At 46.6% G+C, this 19626-nt stretch overlaps 10 protein-coding genes across 10 annotated transcripts; 4 read left to right on the forward strand and 6 right to left on the reverse strand.

Annotated features, from left to right (window-relative positions):
- Positions 1–43: 43 nt before the first annotated feature.
- On the reverse strand, positions 44–1348 carry I302_106907 (uncharacterized protein; the record flags this gene model as incomplete). Its single annotated transcript, XM_019192440.1, has 1 exon — positions 44–1348. The coding sequence occupies one exon, from the start codon at positions 1346–1348 to the stop codon at positions 44–46; it is 1305 nt and encodes a 434-aa protein (XP_019045437.1).
- Positions 1349–2182: 834 nt separating this feature from the next.
- I302_106908 (uncharacterized protein) lies at positions 2183–2629 on the reverse strand (the record flags this gene model as incomplete). The annotated part of the gene is made up of 3 exons (XM_019192439.1): positions 2183–2204; positions 2277–2381; positions 2529–2629. 3 exons carry the CDS (start codon positions 2627–2629, stop codon positions 2183–2185), a joined length of 228 nt encoding a protein of 75 aa, XP_019045436.1.
- A 381-nt stretch (positions 2630–3010) lies between these two features.
- On the forward strand, positions 3011–4171 carry I302_106909 (ATP-dependent Clp endopeptidase, proteolytic subunit ClpP; the record flags this gene model as incomplete). Its single annotated transcript, XM_019192438.1, has 4 exons — positions 3011–3196; positions 3294–3362; positions 3534–3798; positions 3906–4171. The coding sequence occupies 4 exons, from the start codon at positions 3011–3013 to the stop codon at positions 4169–4171; spliced, it is 786 nt and encodes a 261-aa protein (XP_019045435.1).
- Positions 4172–5080: 909 nt separating this feature from the next.
- On the forward strand, positions 5081–7283 carry I302_106910 (uncharacterized protein; the record flags this gene model as incomplete). Its single annotated transcript, XM_019192437.2, has 5 exons — positions 5081–5186; positions 5291–6191; positions 6292–6805; positions 6907–7146; positions 7233–7283. The coding sequence occupies 5 exons, from the start codon at positions 5081–5083 to the stop codon at positions 7281–7283; spliced, it is 1812 nt and encodes a 603-aa protein (XP_019045434.2).
- A 449-nt stretch (positions 7284–7732) lies between these two features.
- On the reverse strand, positions 7733–8953 carry I302_106911 (uncharacterized protein; the record flags this gene model as incomplete). The annotated part of the gene is made up of 5 exons (XM_019192436.1): positions 7733–8084; positions 8227–8365; positions 8467–8479; positions 8552–8671; positions 8741–8953. The coding sequence occupies 5 exons, from the start codon at positions 8951–8953 to the stop codon at positions 7733–7735; spliced, it is 837 nt and encodes a 278-aa protein (XP_019045433.1).
- A 358-nt stretch (positions 8954–9311) lies between these two features.
- I302_106912 (uncharacterized protein) lies at positions 9312–11006 on the forward strand (the record flags this gene model as incomplete). The annotated part of the gene is made up of 8 exons (XM_065870354.1): positions 9312–9467; positions 9591–9749; positions 9899–9990; positions 10110–10230; positions 10380–10527; positions 10604–10622; positions 10711–10849; positions 10941–11006. 8 exons carry the CDS (start codon positions 9312–9314, stop codon positions 11004–11006), a joined length of 900 nt encoding a protein of 299 aa, XP_065726426.1.
- A 298-nt stretch (positions 11007–11304) lies between these two features.
- I302_106913 (acetolactate synthase, small subunit) lies at positions 11305–12880 on the reverse strand (the record flags this gene model as incomplete). The annotated part of the gene is made up of 6 exons (XM_019192434.1): positions 11305–11408; positions 11529–12027; positions 12167–12276; positions 12345–12430; positions 12524–12653; positions 12739–12880. 6 exons carry the CDS (start codon positions 12878–12880, stop codon positions 11305–11307), a joined length of 1071 nt encoding a protein of 356 aa, XP_019045431.1.
- Positions 12881–14022: 1142 nt separating this feature from the next.
- I302_106914 (uncharacterized protein) lies at positions 14023–14939 on the forward strand (the record flags this gene model as incomplete). The annotated part of the gene is made up of 3 exons (XM_019192433.1): positions 14023–14155; positions 14292–14459; positions 14581–14939. The coding sequence occupies 3 exons, from the start codon at positions 14023–14025 to the stop codon at positions 14937–14939; spliced, it is 660 nt and encodes a 219-aa protein (XP_019045430.1).
- Positions 14940–15321: 382 nt separating this feature from the next.
- On the reverse strand, positions 15322–17652 carry I302_106915 (uncharacterized protein; the record flags this gene model as incomplete). The annotated part of the gene is made up of 6 exons (XM_019192432.1): positions 15322–15680; positions 15819–16336; positions 16442–16620; positions 16680–16800; positions 16873–16972; positions 17046–17652. 6 exons carry the CDS (start codon positions 17650–17652, stop codon positions 15322–15324), a joined length of 1884 nt encoding a protein of 627 aa, XP_019045429.1.
- A 407-nt stretch (positions 17653–18059) lies between these two features.
- I302_106916 (ribosomal protein L17) lies at positions 18060–19575 on the reverse strand (the record flags this gene model as incomplete). Its single annotated transcript, XM_065870355.1, has 6 exons — positions 18060–18255; positions 18346–18431; positions 18631–19071; positions 19137–19199; positions 19276–19360; positions 19511–19575. 6 exons carry the CDS (start codon positions 19573–19575, stop codon positions 18060–18062), a joined length of 936 nt encoding a protein of 311 aa, XP_065726427.1.
- Between the last annotated feature and the right edge of the window lie 51 nt (positions 19576–19626).

The following is a 19626-nucleotide window of genomic DNA, read 5'->3' on the forward strand; positions in this document are numbered from 1 at the left end:
TCTTCTCTTGTATCGCTCAGACGAATTATCAAACGTTCCTTCACTACGGCTCAAGCTTCAACCGAGAAATCTGACTGATTAGTGAGTCCGTCATCGGTTGAATGGGATCCCTTGCTTTGAGAATATCTTTACATAAGAATATTGCGGCCCTTCTATCCCATTCGGGACTTCTATCCCAATCGTCAGCGTCTTGACCACCAAGCCAGTCGATGAAGTTGGAGACAGTAAACCCGTCTTTGTAGGTGAAAGTACGAAGTGTCGCATAGAGACCCTCCGCCTCCGCCATTGTTCTTAATAGAGAATGTATATTGCTTGAATCGATAATGTCTGGAACTACGCCCTCTACTGGGGAGACCTCATCCCATGGTACCCGATCGTACTCATCATCCCAATTGAGCGCCTCGCTCGAGCTGGCCCGTGAGGACTCCACGTCGATGGGCCTGATCGAGTACGACAGCTCTAGACTGTCGTCAAAGGCTTGGCCGTCTTCGCTCCTTAAAGCCCTGCATATTTGTTTCAAATCAGTTTTCTTGTGAAGGGTTTCATGCTCATCGTCCTTCCCATTAGAGTCGTTCAAGGTGCGTTGATAGTTTCTCCATAGGCGGACCATCTCCATCGCCGTTTTCGCAGCGTCCACCACCGCCGTCATATACTGATTATCCACGCAATCGAATTCTTCCTCTTCACCGCCCTTTCTCGGGTTTTTGACAAAGCCAAATTTTAACCCAGAGATGTCCTCAATGTATTCCCCCGGACATGCTGGATAGGTGATAAGGAGGGCCCGGTTGCTCCCGTACTTGTCGAGCTCCGAGAATGCAGTTTCCAGCGCCTCCTTGCTGAATCGAAGGGCCAAGCCAAGCGATTGGTCTTGGCGGGTAACTTCGTCCCGTAGCTCTTGAAGACTAGCCTTATCATACCTTGGGAGGTCCCATGAGGAAAATCTCCACTCTCTACACAAGGACTGTGCCGCTTGCCGTTGGCTGGGTTGTGATGATTTTTGAGATTCAACCAATGGCCTGCAAAGCTTCACACCGGTTTCTTTTCCCGAATGATCAATGACAGTATCAAAGGCACGATCCATATGAGCTTGCCACTCCTCGCGCAAACTCTCATTCGCCCTCTCGTGCAGGGGATTACGATTTATTGCTTTTCGCCACTTGGCCACCAGGGCGTGTGTCAGTATATCACAACCTTTGATGAGGCTGGTCATAGATTGTTCTCTATCTGTTTTGGTTGCAGCGATCGAAGTCCTGCTAGTCGGTCTGTCCAAGGAAATTTTGACATGGGTGTTAACGGTGTTGCCATAGAAAGTGATATCGCGCTCAGTCGAGATGGGAGCGACTGCCATGCTCAAGATGTGCGTGTAAGATGTGATTGCAAAGGCTTCAAGTGTGATCGACGTGGAAAAAATGAATAGGTGTTGTAGGAGGGGGAGTTCGACTTGTAATGCACAGCATTCGATAACAAAGGACAGTTGGCTCATATTGAGGATTTCACCAAGGCAACGGCAAACGGGGGCTAGCGAACAACACGAATCATCTGTCCCAATGTTTTCGCATTCACACAAAGGATGAGGCTCTTACATCTTATGAGGCATTTTGCCCTTTCCTGCTCCACCAGTACAAATCATGCGAACCATGAAAGGGTGTTTCCCCTTGAAGCCTTCACAGAAAGCGAGCGAAGTGAAAAATCCTTTGTATACGCTTGCCCCCCCAGAGGGGATAAGGAAGGTGTTAATTGCAGTGAAGAGAAGCTCGGACACGAACTTCTCTTGCTATGACGGTCAAGCTGACCGAATCAAGGAAAGTTGACGAAAATTTGTAGTCAATCCACCTCTGCGCATACCGTCAGTATAGACGAAGATCGATATCAGTTCACTAGTCAATCGCCCCAAAATTGTATTACTGAACAGGGTGTGAGGGGGATTTTCAGAGAAATATTCGTCTTGAACTGATCGACCTGTGTCGAGGGGGGTCTCGTGACCAATATGCCGTTTCCTGTTGACTCAGTATGACCTGTATCATCTGTCTCTCTTGCAGCCGGTGTGCCTCAATCTTTGATCCACTCCATCCGTCCATGTTTCACTGAAAGCTGACAACCCATCTAGATCAGTCACCATTCATGCATTCGTCCGACCCATATCAACATTCCAATCTAACATCTTGAAAGAGGAGTAATGTATTTATGCGGCACCGGACTTGGAGCTATATTCGATATCGAGAAACCCGCAGATTTGTCAGCTCCGTTCTTATTTGAGTGTTTGTGGGATCACTCACAGTTGCCATCTAGCAGCGAAGAAGGGGGTACCGAAACCGAGGGTGGTGAAGATGATCATCTTGACGGCCAACCATGGTTTGTTGGTGACGTTGGTTGGGATGGTGCTGCGGGTGGGTTCAGGAAGACAAGTCAGTTCAATATGATTCGGTAGCCATCTCCGAGAGTTGGCCCGCTTGATGCGACTATATATACGAAGGTTTGCAAACGCATATGCGTGAGGAAATGTGGTGTGAGACAAGACGCAAACTCACTGGTCAACGACGTTCTCAAAGTGTACACCTCTAACTTGTTGTCTAGCGACGGGAAGAGCTCTGGCAGCTCGGAGAGGGGCAGATCGAAGGAGCATGGACATTTTTGATGAGTGGTGTTGTGGTAAGCTGGTGATGAATTGATAGATAAGATTGTCGAAATGATTAAACTGTTGATTACTCGTTCGCACCACTCAAAGCAGCAACAACTCGAACATCAAATCAGAGTCAGACGTTAACGTTATTACACTCACACACCTCAAATGCGGACCATTCCGATCCTAGCTTATAGTACACGCACCATAGCCAATCGGAAATAACGGATTGACCGATTTGTGGCATTCGTAGATCCTATTTCACCACGTGGATGAGCAGTATTGTCCTCCACTTTTGACGCTTTGAATGCTTCATCAAGGAAGAACAAAAGGTTCTTTACCTATTACCTATTTGAACAATCATTCTACGATCTATAACGAATCACCACAATGTCAAGGATAGCCACCTCACTTTTACGACCCGCTTCAGCAGCATTAAACATCGCTGGACCATCGAGGATAGCAGCTACGCGGAGATTTGGCTTCTTACCTTCATCTGAACAGAATGGATTTCCAGATCAGGCTTCGAATCCTGTAGTTAGAGATAGTTTGGTTCCGATTGTGGTCGAGCAGACTGTGAGTTGAAATCATACCTGACTTCGATATCTCATCAGCTTCCCTTTGCTCCATCATGGCAGTACAGTGGCTGACTACTGATCTTCGTAAACCGTAGGCTAGAGGAGAACGAAGTTATGATATTTATTCGAGATTATTGAGGGAGCGAGTGATATTCCTGGGGCCAGTGAGTGTAGTCATCTCATCTGCTCTATACAATCGTCAATCTCTCTATACGTTCGACCTGAACATGAAACGTGATCAATCATCATATTCCTTCGAACGTTCCGGCACTTCCCCCGGCCTGAACCCATCAACCCATACGTAAAATGCTAATACTCTATTCGCCTCACCTCAGGTAAACTCCGTCGACTCGACCCTCCTAACCGCCCAACTCCTCTTCCTCGAAGCTGAGGACCCTACCCGCCCCATCAAACTCTACATAAATTCACCTGGGGGAGTCGTCACCTCGGGTCTAGCAATATACGATACCATGCAGTATATCTCTCCACCGGTTCATACCTTCTGTCTGGGTCAGGCGGCAAGCATGGGTAGTTTGTTATTGGCTGGTGGGGAGAAGGGACATAGATACGCATTGAAGAATAGTAGTGTTATGATACATCGTAAGTTCATCATATTTCCACACATAAATACGAATTTGAAATGGATGGGAAATTTTGAACGAATGCAGATCAGGAATTTTGATGCTGATAACACAACTACACCCCAGAACCCTCCGGAGGTGCCCAAGGCCAAGCATCCGATATCGCCCTCCACGCCAAAGAGATCTTACGTATCCGATCGGCCCTCACAGACATATATGCAGACCACTGTACGAGGCCAGACGAGCAGAGGGATACAGCCAGAGAGAGGTTCGAGAAGGCACTGGAGAGGGATTACTTTATGACTGCTGATGAGGCTGTAGAGTTTGGGATTGTAGATAAGATCGTGACGAGGCGGGCAGACGGTCAGATAGGAGAGGAGGAGAAGATGTAGTGTAGAGTATATGCATGGCATTGTGGTGCAAGTCATGGTGAACAGAGCGATTGATAATCGTACTACTGTGAGCGCAGGTGTATGCGTAACAACTATGTACAAGGAGACTTCTGTGATACTAGCCTCAAGTAATCCCCTTGCTCCCCTTTTGCCCCACCTCCATGTAGCTTGTGTAATGCACCTATTATCCTTCGATGTGTGTTAATGTTCATAGCTGAAACATGACCCGGATAATCCAAGCGCATTTAGGCTGAAACACGCCAACACGCTGAGACGCGATTGTTTTTAATGTCCTGGTCGGTCCGAGCACCAACATTACCATTATTATACCTTTGGTCTCATACGTAGTATTGTCTTTTGTCTTCCCTTACACTACTTTCTCTTATGCTGCTCGTTCGATCATCCATGGGTGATACACCACTAGCGCAATGGAGCAGAGTATCGATGTCGTTAGAATCATGCAGATCCCGTTGAGTTGACAAGGGGTCAAAGCGATAAAGGAGGGTTCTTGCTCATACGCATACACGCTTTTTGTTAATCTACCCCTTTATTTGTCCGTCCCTCCTTCTCCGCTATTGCTGTTGTATCCGTTGAACGGAGTGTAAAGTACTGCTAGCAACACCGAGCTAAAAAGACAATCAACGATCCGTGATCCTCTTTCAACATTCATTCCATTCTATCATTATTTACGGATCGTCACTATTCAACCCTTTCTTCATTCATTCACCCCTTGTCATTCTTCTGATCCCTCAACCTTCATACACCTTTGAATCCAGTCATTCTTTAACCTGCAAAGTAGAACAATCAAGTTGATCTTGATTCCATCTTCATACTTGTCTATCAATCGATATCATACTATACCCATCAGTTCGTCGGTGCTGTTTATATACCTCAACATATACCCTCAAGATGCGAGTGTTCGCAGCGTTATCGCTGCTTCAGGTCTTACCGTTTGTATTGGGGAAGAAACATGGTAATTCTGTCGAAAGGCGTTCAAGAGCTATGAGACATGGGGGTGAGTATTATCCCCTTACATATTCTGCATATCATATACTATTCACATCAAACAGATTATTGGGCTTGGGCTAACTCCATCCTATTTTTGTCATCTTTTCTTAGACCTCGCCGAGCGTCAATTCGTCGAGACCATCTACGTGACTGAAACCATCTGGATCGACGCCATACCCACCGAAACTTCACCCTCGTCCTCGATCGATGCTGGTCAACCGACAACTCAGATCGAGGTCGCCGCTATGGCCGTTCCTTCCGGCTCTATCATCCCTGACGAGGAGGAATCTGCCGTCTCGACATCTTCCTCAGCTGCTATAGGCGTTCAAACCAATACTGCGATCTACGGTTTATCCCAGGCTACAAACCCTATCGATACCTTCGTCTCTTCCTCATCCGACATAATATCAGACTCAACCACTACCGATGCTCCCATCTCTTCTGCCTCCGCTTCCGCCGTACAACCCCAGGGAATAACAATCTCAGCAGGACTGAACGTTACACTCGGCGGTTCTGGCTCCGGCTCTTCCAATACCAGTACAGGTAATCCTATCAAGATCAACTCCGAAAAGAAAGTCTTCGCCCACTTTATGATCGGGATAGTATACGCCTATACCCTCGAATCATGGCTTGAGGACATCGCCCTAGCCAAATCAAAGGGTATTGATGGATTTGCACTGAATATCGGATTAGACTCCTACTCCCAGCCTCAGTTGGATCTAGCATACAAGGCCGCCGAGCAATCAGGCGATTTCGTATGTTTCATTTCCTTCGATTTTAACTGGTATACTGTCGACAACGTTACCGGAGTATCGGATATGATGAAGCGGTATAACGACCTGCCAGCGCAGTTCAAGGTGGATGGCAAACCTTTTGTATCTAGTTTTATAGGTGATGGGTTCGATTGGGCGGCAGTGAGTCAGGGGTGCGGTCAGGAGATTTACGCGGTACCGTTTTGGGCTCCTACACAGGAGAATGCGGATAATAAGGGGTTGAGCGGGTTGTTCTCTTGGTGAGTGCGAGGTGATCTCTCGCATCATGCAATTCCCACATCTGAGAGATGTGAGCCAAGCATGAAGAAAGCAAGCTGATCACTCGTTCTGTTAACGCAGGACCGCATGGGCATCAAAAGACAACGGACCGATCGACGCACCCCTAACGACAATCCAAGACGAAGCGTACATCAACGTCGTCACCAAAGCCAACAAAGCATACATGGCCCCCGTCTCCACATGGTTCTTCACCCACTTCGGCAAGGAGGTCCCCTATTCCAAGAACTGGCTCTTCAAATCCGAGAACCTCTGGAAAGAACGATGGGACCAAATCCTCGAGCTAGGGGACAAGTTGAATTTCCTGGAACTGGTAACATGGAACGATTATGGTGAATCCCATAATCTCCGGAACTGGGGTGGTTTGCACAGTGATGATGGGTGTTCGAAGTGGGCCGAGGGACTCGATCATCTCCCGATGCTTGATTTGTCGATACCGTATATAAAAGCTTGGAAATCTGGGGCCAAAACGCCGATTGTAGAAAGGGATCAAGTGTTTTACTGGTATAGACCGCATCTCAAGTCGGCGGAATGTGATGCGTCGGATAATTATGGGAGTAAACCTGATGGATGGGATGTGAGTGATTGAGCTTGCTGATACGCAATACCCATCTAACACCCTAAGAAGAAGGGACGAGTTCGTGTAGTGGGATTATGCTGATTATTCTGCTTTGATAGATTGTATCCGACTCAATCTTCGTAACTACCATGACCAAGCTCGGCGGAACACTCAAAGTCACCTCCGGATCAAATCAACCAGTGATGAAACTGGTTGAGCCAGGTGTCCAATCCATCGAAGTACCCATGGGAGCAGGTAAACAAGTATTCGAATTTTCCACACTGTCAGGTGGGTATCAGAAGGGCGAGGCGACGGTGGATGTGAGTGATCAGTGTTGGAAGCCTCTGACTGGTAATTCTGTGAGTACTGTTTAGTGTTTATCTTTGTTCATCCCCAAAGTGAAGAGGGGGTCGAGTAGAAACTGATGATAGTGGGTGGGTGATAGACCGGTATCTACAATTACAATTATCATTCGGGGGTGCTGCATTGCTCCTAGTTGACTACTCCCATCGGATTGACAATGTACGAGTGCGACGTATAGATCAATATATTCCAGTTCTGGAGATTCGTCTGAAAACGTCTGTAGCTTCTAGCTCCAACCACATATACCCAATTTCTTGCTTTTGTTCAGCACTTACGGAATAGAACGGTGTTCCTTTCTTTTCTTCTTTCTCTGTCAATAATTGCGGTTTCAACATATAGATGCTGGTTCACATCTGATAGTTTAGTTTTATAGTAAATATCTTGAAATGCAACATCTCTTCACTTTACTTTTCAATGAACCAACAGTCAGCATATGATGCGAGAGAAATGTACACACATGTCATGTTATAAGTGATATCAGATGGGTGTTATAGTCCAAGTCCAATCCACATTTCCTATCTCCCCCCAATAAACCAACATGATCAATAGTCGATCCACCCTAATCCATCCATTCGGTAAAGTCTACTCTTCATCTTCCTCAAAGAAATCATCCCCCTCCTCTTCTTCCATCGTTCCACCCTTAACCGCAACCTTGAACCTATCTTCGGTAGAATGCAAAGCAATCTTCTCCCTCTTAACCTCCTCTTCGGGGTTGGCGGACAATTTCCCATCCCTCATCAATTGTTGAATCTCAAGGAGGATCTCGTATCGCCTTTTAGAGGATTTATCGAGCTCCTCCTCAAGCTGTTTGGAGGTGGGTGCGGGATGGAGGAGGGGTGGGAGAGATAGTTTGGGTTCTTTAGTTTCGGGTTTGGTGGAGGTGGAGGATGAAGAGGAGGAGGGGGGAAAGAGGGATATGTATTTCTCGGTGTTCCTATAGTTGCAAGATCATCAGTATTAGCGAGATTGCCCGACATGCACAGACACAGAGCATTTTCTGAATTTACGGAAGACGGCAGAGGGGAGCTGCGATCTAATGATGGATACTAGGAAAAGAAGAAGAAAGATATGCTCACGGGAAATTCAGCACGTAATTCATCATTACCCTCGCATCGTCCAATTCCTCTTGCCGCTTGTTCAATTTCTTATCGGATTTACCTTCTTCCTTGAGTTTACGCTGGAGTCGTTTGATTATACGTAGCAATTTCTGTCGTTCTGTTGAACACAAGCACACAAGAACGATATCAGCTTTGATCTCGACCTCACGCGTTGTGTATCTCATGGACATGATGAGGTAGTTGGTGGATGGTACTAACCGAAGAATTTAACCTACATCCGGGCAATAAGGTCAGCCATGAATCCCATGTGATCTGCCCCAGTGTCAGAGTCGTTCTAACTCACCATATGATATTTCGCGCCATTCTTCTTCTCGACATCCCTCTTCATGGCATTCGCCAGGTCCGCTTCCAAGCTCGTAAGACGACGTTGCGTCTGGACTCGTAAACCAGGTTCGAGCGTGTCCTATTTACCCAGGATGATATATCAGTCAGCTTAATATAGAAGGAATCCTACTCCGACACACCGACTCACCTTCGCCAACAGCCTCTTCGTCTGCCTAATCTGGCCCTTCAACTTACTTATCCCAGGCAAAGCATCCCCACTCCGTTGCTCGGTGGTAGGTATCTTATGGCTTGGTCGGGGTCTTGATGGTCCAGCTGCTTCTCCGTCCTGAGCGGTAGTAGCGGGTTTCGGTTTTTTGTATGGGCTCGAACGGGATTTACCCTTCTTGTTGTCTATTGGCATCTTGGTGGATACTAAACTGAGATGTTGAAGGAGAGTAGGTGTAGTACGATTACATATACAGATACATCAACTTGATTTATCTGGATGCACGCACATGAATTTTGATTTTTGTGATATTTTGATTTTTGGGTAGTTGACCTCCACTTTAGACGTTTTGTAATTCCCATTACAAGCTTTCCTTAATACCATATGCTCGACGTTGTGATACCCATTACGAACCATGGTAGTTTGACCTCCCGATCACATCACACGAGTCGGTTCAATCTCTAATCTTCAACTTTTTCTTACCTATCTCTGCTCACATCCTGCAATTCACAAATAAACCCAAAAAGGAAGAGTCGCAGCTCAAACCACCACGATGTCCGCCCAAACCCAAGCAAAAGGCAAAGAAAAGGAGAAACCCATCGCGTCCCTACTTGCAGGAGCGATCGCAGGAGGGACAGAGGCGTTCGTTACCTTCCCTTTGGAAAGTTTGAAGACTCAGTTGCAATTTGGTGCGTTGGAGGGTGGAAAGGTGGGTCAATCAGATCTTCAGCTCCACCTGTGCAAAAGCAGCTCTACTCAGCTGTCTAGGTATCTGAGCTAAACCATATAAAGTAAAGTGATTCATGCTAATTGGGTATATCTACATCCATAGCAACTCACGCCATACCAAGCACTCAAGGGGACAATACAACAACGAGGATATCTCGGACTATACGCTGGTGTCACGCCTGTAATCATTGGAAATGCCGTCAAAGCTGGAGTTAGATTCACGACTTATGATCAGTTCAAGAGTCTGCTCAAGGACGATGAGGTGGGTTGGTGGTTTTTACTTATCAAGTCATCGAATGAAAGTGGGATTTCTTGTATTAAAAAATACGATCCGATAGCAAGATGTAGTGGAAAAGATCTTCTCAATTGTTACACATCAGCTGATCTGATTATCTACCTTCAAACGAACAGGGAAAACTCACCGCTCCCAGATCGATGTTGGCTGGTTTGGGAGCAGGTATGTCAGAAGCTGTGATAGCAGTGACCCCTTCGGAAACTATCAAGTGAGTTCTCACCGCATAAACATCTTTCCATCTAGATTCATACTTGTTTTCTCTCTGTCTCTCTTTTCTTGTTTGTATGTGCGTTGACGCTCAGCTGATCATACGATTCACGAACGCAGGACAAAGATGATCGAAGATTCCAAGCTCGCTCAACCCCGGTTCAAAGGTACTTCCCACGCTGTCAGCACCATCATCAAGGAGGAGGGATGGTTGGGGATTTATAGAGGTGTTGGACCGGTGGTAAGTTGAGTCTGCTGTGTCTCATCTATCTTATCTTTGTCCCTATACCGTATCATACCCCCTTATGCTGTAGAAAACGTCCCTAAACCCAACATACATCATCGCTGGTGATCCGTTGGACTGATACTTATTATCCTATGCTTCTGCAGATGCTCCGTCAAGGTGCCAATTCCGCCGTTCGATTCTCCTCCTACTCCACTCTCAAACAACTCGCTCAAGGGAGCGTCGTACCCGGTACGCAGATGCCTGGATGGATGACTTTTGGAATAGGTGCTACGGCGGGTGTCATAACTGTCTGTGAGTTTAGTCTACCGTGAATAGTATTATAGGAATGTGGTTTGGGATTGAGCTGATGCGGTATATTGATGATCAGACTGTACGATGCCATTTGAGTGAGTCGTCCTACTTCCCCCATCTCTGCCTTTACGGTTCAAGCCCGAAAAAAAAGACAAATACTGATTGCTTGAGAATGCGTTATAGCGTAATCAAAACCCGAATGCAGTCCCTTCGAGCACGAACAGAGTACAAGAACTCCCTACACTGCGCATACAGAGTCATAACTGAAGAAGGTTTCTTCAAATTATGGAAGGGGACTGTACCTAGATTAGGTAGATTGGTGGTGAGTGATCCCTCTGCTCAGAACTGATTCAGCAAGAATCATGGAAGATATGGGACTTTGGCTGATCATTTGACTTGTACGATACGAATAGATGAGCGGTGGGATTATATTCACTGTTTATGAGAAATCGTATCCTGTCTTGGCTGCTTTCTTGTAGATGGTCTAGTTCAGGCGAAATAGCCACCTATAGAGAAGATAGTACTCATATCACATGGATAGATATAGCTCGAATCGATAGATGCATCTCACTTGCTAATGCCAAATCATCAGAAATTCAAGAACTGCATGCCTTCTGCCGCTCCATGAACATCTGCATCAGATGCAGTACCGAAGACCTTTGATCATCAATTGATCATAGATGATGCATTCTTCCCAAGATATATGACATATGGATATATGCAGATCCAATCCTCTTCCATCCCTTGATTCTTCGTTCTTGGTTCCGTTCGCGTCGCTTATCCAGGAGGTAACATGGACATGTCAATCTCCTCCTTATCAGCTACAGCCTCGTCCTCCTCGCCATACCTAGGGATGGGCGTTCGGGGAAGGACCATGACACCTGAATCAAAGAAGAACAGGCATCGTATCAGTACATGTATCACAAGTCACGAAAGAAGAAAAACAATCCTGTATTGTGACTTCGGTATGATGATCTTCGAGAAGATAAAACATCACCCACCAGACCTAGCAGCTTCCAACACTCCAAAAGGCCTCATGAGACTCAAGAACGCATCTATCCTACTGCTCTTAGCGGTGAGCTCGACAATACAACTATTCTCCGAAACATCCACGACCTTTCCGCTGAACTGGTCAGCAAGGGTTTTGATGGCTGATAAATGGAGGTTTTTAGCTATCAAAGCTTCCGAAGCTGAGATTTCCGATCGTCTGGACGGGTAAAGTTGGCTCGTAGCTGAGGAATCTTCGAATGATCTAGCCAAGGCTTGTTCCCTCTGCAATTTCTGGGCTGAACTGTCCTGGGAAGCGGAAGATCCATCGGCGGGAACGAAAGAGGGTGGGGTGGGGTGTTCCAGGGCGGAATCGAATGATTGGTCGGGCACGGAGGAGTTGTTGAGTTGAGCTTCGGCGAATTCGGGTCCTAGGATTGAGACTTTGGCGAGGAGGAGCTCTCGCTCGATTACGGAGGTTTTGGTGTAGTCCAGTACGGCCCATACGGGGACCTATAGTGTGGAGGACTGCATCAGCATTTCGTTGTGTACCTTATAGGAGGATGGTGGTCGGTTGGCGCAACGAGGTTTAATGTTCTCGGTGTGCCAGATAGATATATGACAAGTGATTGATACGAGACTGTTAACCCACCAAATCCTCTAATTGCCTTCTGGCTTGTTCGATTACCCCATCCTGACCTTTCAGAACGATACACATTCGTGATAAATCTCTAATTTCAGTTTGACAAACAACGAGGGAGTCTAACAAACGTCCAGTTAGACCAATATCAGCGATAGCTCAGAGAAGACATCGAGCGCGACTAGCTTACCGATGTTGAACCCTCTACCAGCTAAAATACCAGATACTCTGGACAGCACACCCGGTTCATTCTGGACCAAACAGTTGAGCAAGTGTCTATGTAATGGTATCACGGCATCAGTAAAAGATTATATGGTACCCCCATACTTCTGAAATGAGATTGAATAGGATGATCGAGGTATGACTTACCTCTTGTAAGGTTCATTGGATGGAGGAGGGGTGTTATACAAGATATTCGTAACGGCCTCTTCAGCAGATGGTGTTCGAGGGTTGGGAGAGACGAGATGAGGGAGTCTTCGAGCGGTTTTGTGGATTTTGTCTAAATGTCGCTCGCACACATCAGCTATTGACAGATATTTATAGGACCGAGATGATGACTGGCACGTTGGCGGTGACACACTCACAGTCCAAAGCACTCGTACTATCATCAATGGGTTTAGGCGCAGAAGGACCTTTAGCAGCTTGAGCTGGAGCGGTGGTCGAAGAGAATCTCACGGAGGAGAGGAATCGTCCTCTGAGGGAGGAGGATAGAGCTCTTGCTGACATCTTGAGCTTTTTGGTGGTGAAGTAGTCCTTGGAAGATGACAATCAATGATCTACTTGATCTATACTCTAACTGCTTCGGCGTATCCGACCTGAATTGACTTTTCTTCGACTCACTCTCATTTTGACTTTTCTTGTTGCATTTGATCCCGTCCTTTTCCTCTACCTTTCCCATGTGGCCCCAGCATTGGCATGACTACCCATCTACCAAAGGAGATCAAAAGTATCTCCATATATGCCACATGTCTTTTTGATCCCGGTAATTCAATGGTAATCCCGAATCAACGCTGTGACCGATCCCTTTCGACCCTGAGTTTCAGGAACAACACTAGTGTTTGTTGATGTGTGTTTTGTTGATATGATCCGTGCATAGGCACTCGTTTCATTCGCAACATAAACAATCCATCGTGGCATGTTTGTTTTGTTGTTTATTCATTTGTACTCGTGATATTTATAGTGCTTAATCCACTTACGATCCCTTGTTCGTCTCGAGAGGGAGCTCGTGGGTAGGGGAATGTGGCTTGTGATATATCTTGTGATGTGGTGCTCTTTCTTCGTACGCCGAGCAACGTCTCCACTTGATTACGCTTTGACCCGTCCTATTCATTGCTTTTCCTCCTCTTGGCTGAGCAAGGACGGTTGAGAATGAGAGAAGGGAGACGAGCAAGTGCCAAGAGACGTAAGCAGTACAATATACAATAGGGATGGTGTATGTAATGTTTGATGATGACGCTTTGATCCCCTTTCCCTTTCCTTGTGCTGTGATACCTTTGTCTTTTCTCTCTTCTGTGTCCTTGTGATGTACATCTGTTGAGACTACACATATATACATATATCCAAGATACCATCCCCCCCACTTTTCCCTTTCTTTCTTCTTATTCATACTAATCAATTTAATAGCTAACATCTTACCATTCCTCTCGACGAGCCTCGTTCAATACCAATTCGAATATCGACCAAACCAACTTACCAACCACTTTCATTAACAAGTTCAACTGTACACACATTCTTTCGACATCTCAAACTCACCAAAAAATCCAAATCCCAACGTAAAGAATCCTTAGAACTTCTTACTTGAACATCACCAAAATCTCAACTACACGACTTCTTCCACTCAACCGATTCCAAAAACAACAATCAACGCAATGTTCGCCTCCGCCGCTTCATACCTTCTCATCGCTGCTGCAGCTCTCCAACCTGTCTTTGCAGGTGTATACATTACCGCTCCCGTAGCTGGAACAAAGGCTATCGGTGGACAAGTCTTGGAAGTCAAGTGGGGTGAGTGTTCCTCTCGTGCCTGCTACTCTCAGCCTCATTCTCGATATCACAATGATCTTTACCCATCTTTCTTTCAATCGAACAATGAAAGCTAGTCATCCTGCCAAGTAACCCAAGCTGACGCTTTGACCTTTAGCTGACGACGGTAAAACCCCCACTGTCGGATCCATCGGTCCATGCTCCGTCGACATCTACACCGGATCAGTCAACAACCAAGTCAAACTTCAAAATCTCGCTGCTTCAGTGGACGTATCCAAGACATCTAGTATATCAGCCACCATCGACCCATCGATCGGACAGGATGGTGAGTTTAGTTTTCTCTTCGCATCCACACCCCACTCTCCCTTTGACCTGCCCCTACTCCCTACTGTAAAATATGATTTGGATATATTATATATGCTAACTTTGCCCACCCACCCACCCAGATTCTCACTATTTCGTCCGATTCACCTCCCTCTCCCTCAAATCCGAATCAAACCCCCAATACCCCTACCAAGCCTTCTCAGCCATGTTCCCCATCTCATCCATGACCGGTCAATTCAATGCCACCGTCCTAGCCGCCATCGACGCTTCCAACGCCACCTCCACTGCACCCGTATCAGCCGCTTCCTCTGGAAAAGCCACAGCGGGATTGGCAGCTTCTGCTTCTGCGTCCAAATCTGGTGCTTCGGCCAGCGCGTCTGCTTCTGGTAAATCTACCAGTGCGGGTGTGCCTTTGGCGGATGTCGTTCCTGCCGGTTTGTTACTTGGTGCTGCTGGGTTTGTATCCTACTTGGTTCTCTGATTTCAGTAAAGGACGATATATTTGTTATAAAATATACCCCAATTCATTTCTCTATTTTACTTAAAACGGTTAGATACCATGGTGACTCAAATACATATATCTGGATATGCTCTTATACCCTGCCTCGAAGGCTGCAATGATCTTATGAAATAAAGTATAACTCTGGTCTATCCACGATACGATTAGGAGATGTCGGTGTGCCCACTCAACCGCAAGCGTAACTACAGTACATCGATCTGCATCATACAATCACCACTCGATCAGATAGTCCAGATCATCTACATGTCATACACTTGACGTCTAATATCTATAATATGCTGTACAACCCTTCCGATGCTGATCACCCATATATCCCAAGACAACAAAAGATATCCATAGAGGACTAAGCCCGTTCATCCAAAATCTGCACAAAAACCTCATCCCCATCTTCAAACCACCACCCCACATCCCTATCCTCCCAGACATTCGTAATCTTATTAACCCTCTCCAGATCTGTGCCTTCTATCCTATCTTCATCTGCTCCTACCCGGCCTGTCTGGGTAGTTGGAATCGGCTTGGTATTGTATATTTGGATGTTCTGCCATTGGCTCGTGGGGATGTTGAATGTCTTGCAGAGTTTGCGCTGGAGGAGAGAGATTTTGGCGGAGGGGAGGATGGGGATTGAGAGGGGCGAGAATGGATCTGTAATCGTGGAGGAGGGGGAGGAAGCAGGGAGAGGGAGGGAGAAATGGATTTTGAGGGCTGTTGGGAGAAGTCAAGACGAGGTGAGGGCGGAGGGGGGATAGACAAGAGGTAGATGTAGTAAATGAGGGGATAGGGGTACAATGATTTGCACTTGACATTAGCGACAACTCCAAGTGGGTGAGAACACACACTCACTGATCATCCTCCCTTTCAGCCCTGCTCTCCCCACACCAACCTTCTTCACTTTCCCACTCCCACTCCCACTGTCATCTCCATCAATCAACGGTACATTATGTACCTTACACAACTCCTCGTACCTCCCCCAATCCTCTTGCCTCCCTCCTTGCCTTTGCCTCTTCACGAAAGAGGTATAAAACAATTCCGCGTCTCTCCGCTCGTTTGGCGTAATGCCATTCGAGTTGAACGAAGCCAACAGTGGGAATAGGGAGATACATATTGATCGGAGGGATTTATCGTCCACCGAATTGAGTTCGCTCTTTTTGGGTTCACCAGGTTGCCCGTCAATTGGATTATCAAGGCGTATGGTGAGTCGTAGAACTGTAAGATTGGGTAGACAATTGGATAGGTTATGTAGGTTCTGGAATGTTGATATATCCGAGTCAAGGAAGATTAACGATTTGAGATTATCCAACTTCGTCTCTGTATGAGGGATCGAAGAGAGAGGGGTGAATGACAGATCCAGATTCTCGAGCCTACAGGCAATATGATCATGATGAGTTTTATCTCTCTATACGAGCACAGCAAAAATGCCTTTTTTGGGTGGTACCCCCCTCGAAAACATCGTTATGACCACTTACGTTGGTAGGTGACTCAATGTATTCACAGTCTCCTCCCAACTCAATATTGGACATCCACCCAACCTCAATTCCCTCAACTCGCCGAGACCATCTGGAATACTAGTGAGTTGATCTAGCCTCTTATTCGCTTCTAGATGAAGTACCTCCAAGTTCGGGAATAGCGGGGTGAGGGAGCAGACCTGGATGGATACAACTCATCAGGTCACCTCCAGTATTCTGAGACAACACACAGACCCACCTCATCCCATGATAACATACAATCAGATAAATATAATTCCTTGATCCTTTTGAACGTAGATATATATCGTTCTTTCTCTTCTTCTGGTAAATCAGGAGAGACAGCTCGTATGCGGGAATGACTACGGGTACGAGATGACCAGCACATCAGTATTTATCTGGGTTGGTAAAATGACGAAGACGATATAACCCACTTCAAAGTCAATATTTCCAATGCCTCAAAACAATCTACCACCTCCAATATCTGATCCCAAGTGTTCATGAGATTATTAGACAAATTCAACCATTTCAGACCTATCATCACCAAGGACGACTCAGCATCACCCTCTCTCGTCATATTATCACAGCAGCATGAACATGAACGTACCTTTCATCCTCTGCCTCAACACCTTTCTCGTATGTTCATCGCCCCCAATTTTCCCTATATGTTCATCCTCAAACCCCATATTCCTTATTTTCTCCAGTCTGCCTATCCTCGCTTTGACACTCGAAATATTCGGAGCAGAGACGATAATAGCATTTGAGCTTGAGCCCAGTATCACACTCTCATCGTTCCCACCTAGTACCTCATCCTCCTTCTTCCTGATATCTTCTTCCGGGGAGATCAAGACGATCCGCCCATACCTATCTTCAATACTCTCTACCAAACCCTTCCCGTCCCTCAACGGATTAGATCCATACGTGTACTTGATAAAACTCCCACTTCCCTCTTCTACCGTGCGAAATACCTGTGTATCCTGGAATGTACCGTTATGTTTCCCGTATGTGTAATCATCGTATTCGACTCCTAGCCATATCTGCTCGCCCTCACTGACAGCTGAGGAGGAGGAAGCAGAGGAGGGTGGGAGTGGACCGATATAGCGTAAAGTCAACGGATGACTGGTTTTGGCGTTGAGGTAGCGATTTCCTACGATATATGGAGTTTGGGTGTAAGGGGTGGATGGACCTGCTTCGATCTGGAGCTGAGATGACATGTCGTACTCTCTTCGCCCGACAATCTCGACAGTTTGGGGATGTTGATTCTACAAGATATTAGAAATGACAAAGTTATCCACAATGCGAACAAAAGTTGGCAGTCTCATGGGTAAACCGGGTATATCCGTTGATTCTCGTAATTCTCGATGAGATTTCCTCCTCTTTCTCATTCTCATTCTCATTCTCGTTCTCATTCTCATCCCCATATATGTTTGGGACAAGTATAGTACGAAAAGGCGACGAGAAAGGATGACCAGCACCGCGCATGCACGCATGTCCGATCAGAGGAACCATCTCATTGATCGATATACTCGGTGGCATGATGATCCTCATCCCCAAGCAAGAAGCCAGTATCACGCGAAGCTTTGCTTGTACTGTCGATATAACCAAAGATGCAATGCATAGTCTACACAACCTCCGCAGACACACCCTCAGGCAGCCTAGCCTGACCCCAGAACCTAGGCGACTTATCAACGTTCTGTCTACCCCTTGGCGTCCTCGCCAGGGCTCCTCGAGCCAGTCCCAGGCCGGTGGTATGTGTAGATACACCTGACAATCTCTCTCCTGCGTGCAATAGTCGACCAGTCTTGGGGGTGTTCATACTGTGTTGCAAGAGATATCAGCTTAGCACGAATCATCTAGTGACCGGAGTCATGGGGATGGAAAGAAGGGATGGACGAATGACCACTTACCCTGGTCTCCTGTATGCCGGCGTATCTGGAGATACGTTTGGCGAGCGCACACCACCATAAGCAGACTCTTCAGCTTGGATGTAGTCCTGTGTAGCGTAGGTACGAAATCAGCATCGTATTCCAGATCGAAACGCTCCGAGACAATCTTGCGATTCTGGACAGCATGAGTCACATCCCTTTGCCATCTCACGTATGCAATCAAGCAATTATTGATATCCACACCAAGACCTCCCTACATCGCGGCCGTGGCAAGTCTGCACACCAGAAAAGACTCAAAACACTCACAGCAAACTCCTTAGCCTTCACCTTAAACTCCCTCCTCTCCCCCTCACTCTTATACTTCAGCACCTTCTCAACCTGCAACCTAGTCCGAGGCTTCAACCCCTCCCACCCTTCACCAACTTCCTCCAACTTGCCTCCCTTCTGCTCCAATAGATCCAAAGAGGACTTCCCAACCTCCCTAGCAAGCATCTCAAACTTCAGATCCCTCGGTCCGTCCACCAGCGTAACGATGGCGTGAGGGGCGTTGTCCCCCTGACGTCGTCCGAATTTATGTATACGGGTGTATCCCCCTGGACGTTCGGCATATCGCAGAGAGAGTTCATCGAATAACTTGGGGAGGAGGGATTTGGGGGGGACGAAGTGTTCGTCGTCGTTTTCTGCCTCGAGGAGAGATGAGGAAGAGGAGGAGGAGGAGGCGATGGGAGAGGGGGAGTTGTGTGGAGGCTGTGGTGGGTATCATGATTTAGCTCAATTACGTTCTGATAAGAAGAAAGAGGGAGGGGACGTGCCATAAGATAGGCCATGGCTTTGCTTCGTGAAGGGTTGGTACCCTTCTTTCCAAGTGTGATGATCTGTCAAAAGTGGACAAGGAGATCAGTTCCGAATGAAGATGGCCAGTGTTAGTGCAACATTGGAAGTCAGACCCACCTTTTCAGCCATCCTGGCAGCTTCCTTGGCTTTTGGTAATGTCGTTTTGATCGTTTCATGATGTAGCAAAGCAGATACGAGGTTTCTACATTGCGAGTTGAGAGAGATCAGCTTATATCCAGATGGTACATGATATCACATTGTCATGATAGCTCGTGATTTTCCCTTCTAGTCTCCACTATATTCGCGGGACAGTATTGGGTAAGAGCAATCAAGGGTGGATATAATGGCTCACCTCAACAACGCTATCCTATGAGCGGGCATCCTACCCAATTTTCTTTGATTTATACCGTGTTTCATATTGATTGATCCTGCTTTTTATATCTTTTCTATTCCAATGAGTTTGACGGA

Source organism: Kwoniella bestiolae, chromosome 5 (genome assembly GCF_000512585.2).
Source record: "Kwoniella bestiolae CBS 10118 chromosome 5, complete sequence".
Classification (NCBI taxonomy): Eukaryota; Fungi; Basidiomycota; class Tremellomycetes; order Tremellales; family Cryptococcaceae; genus Kwoniella; species Kwoniella bestiolae.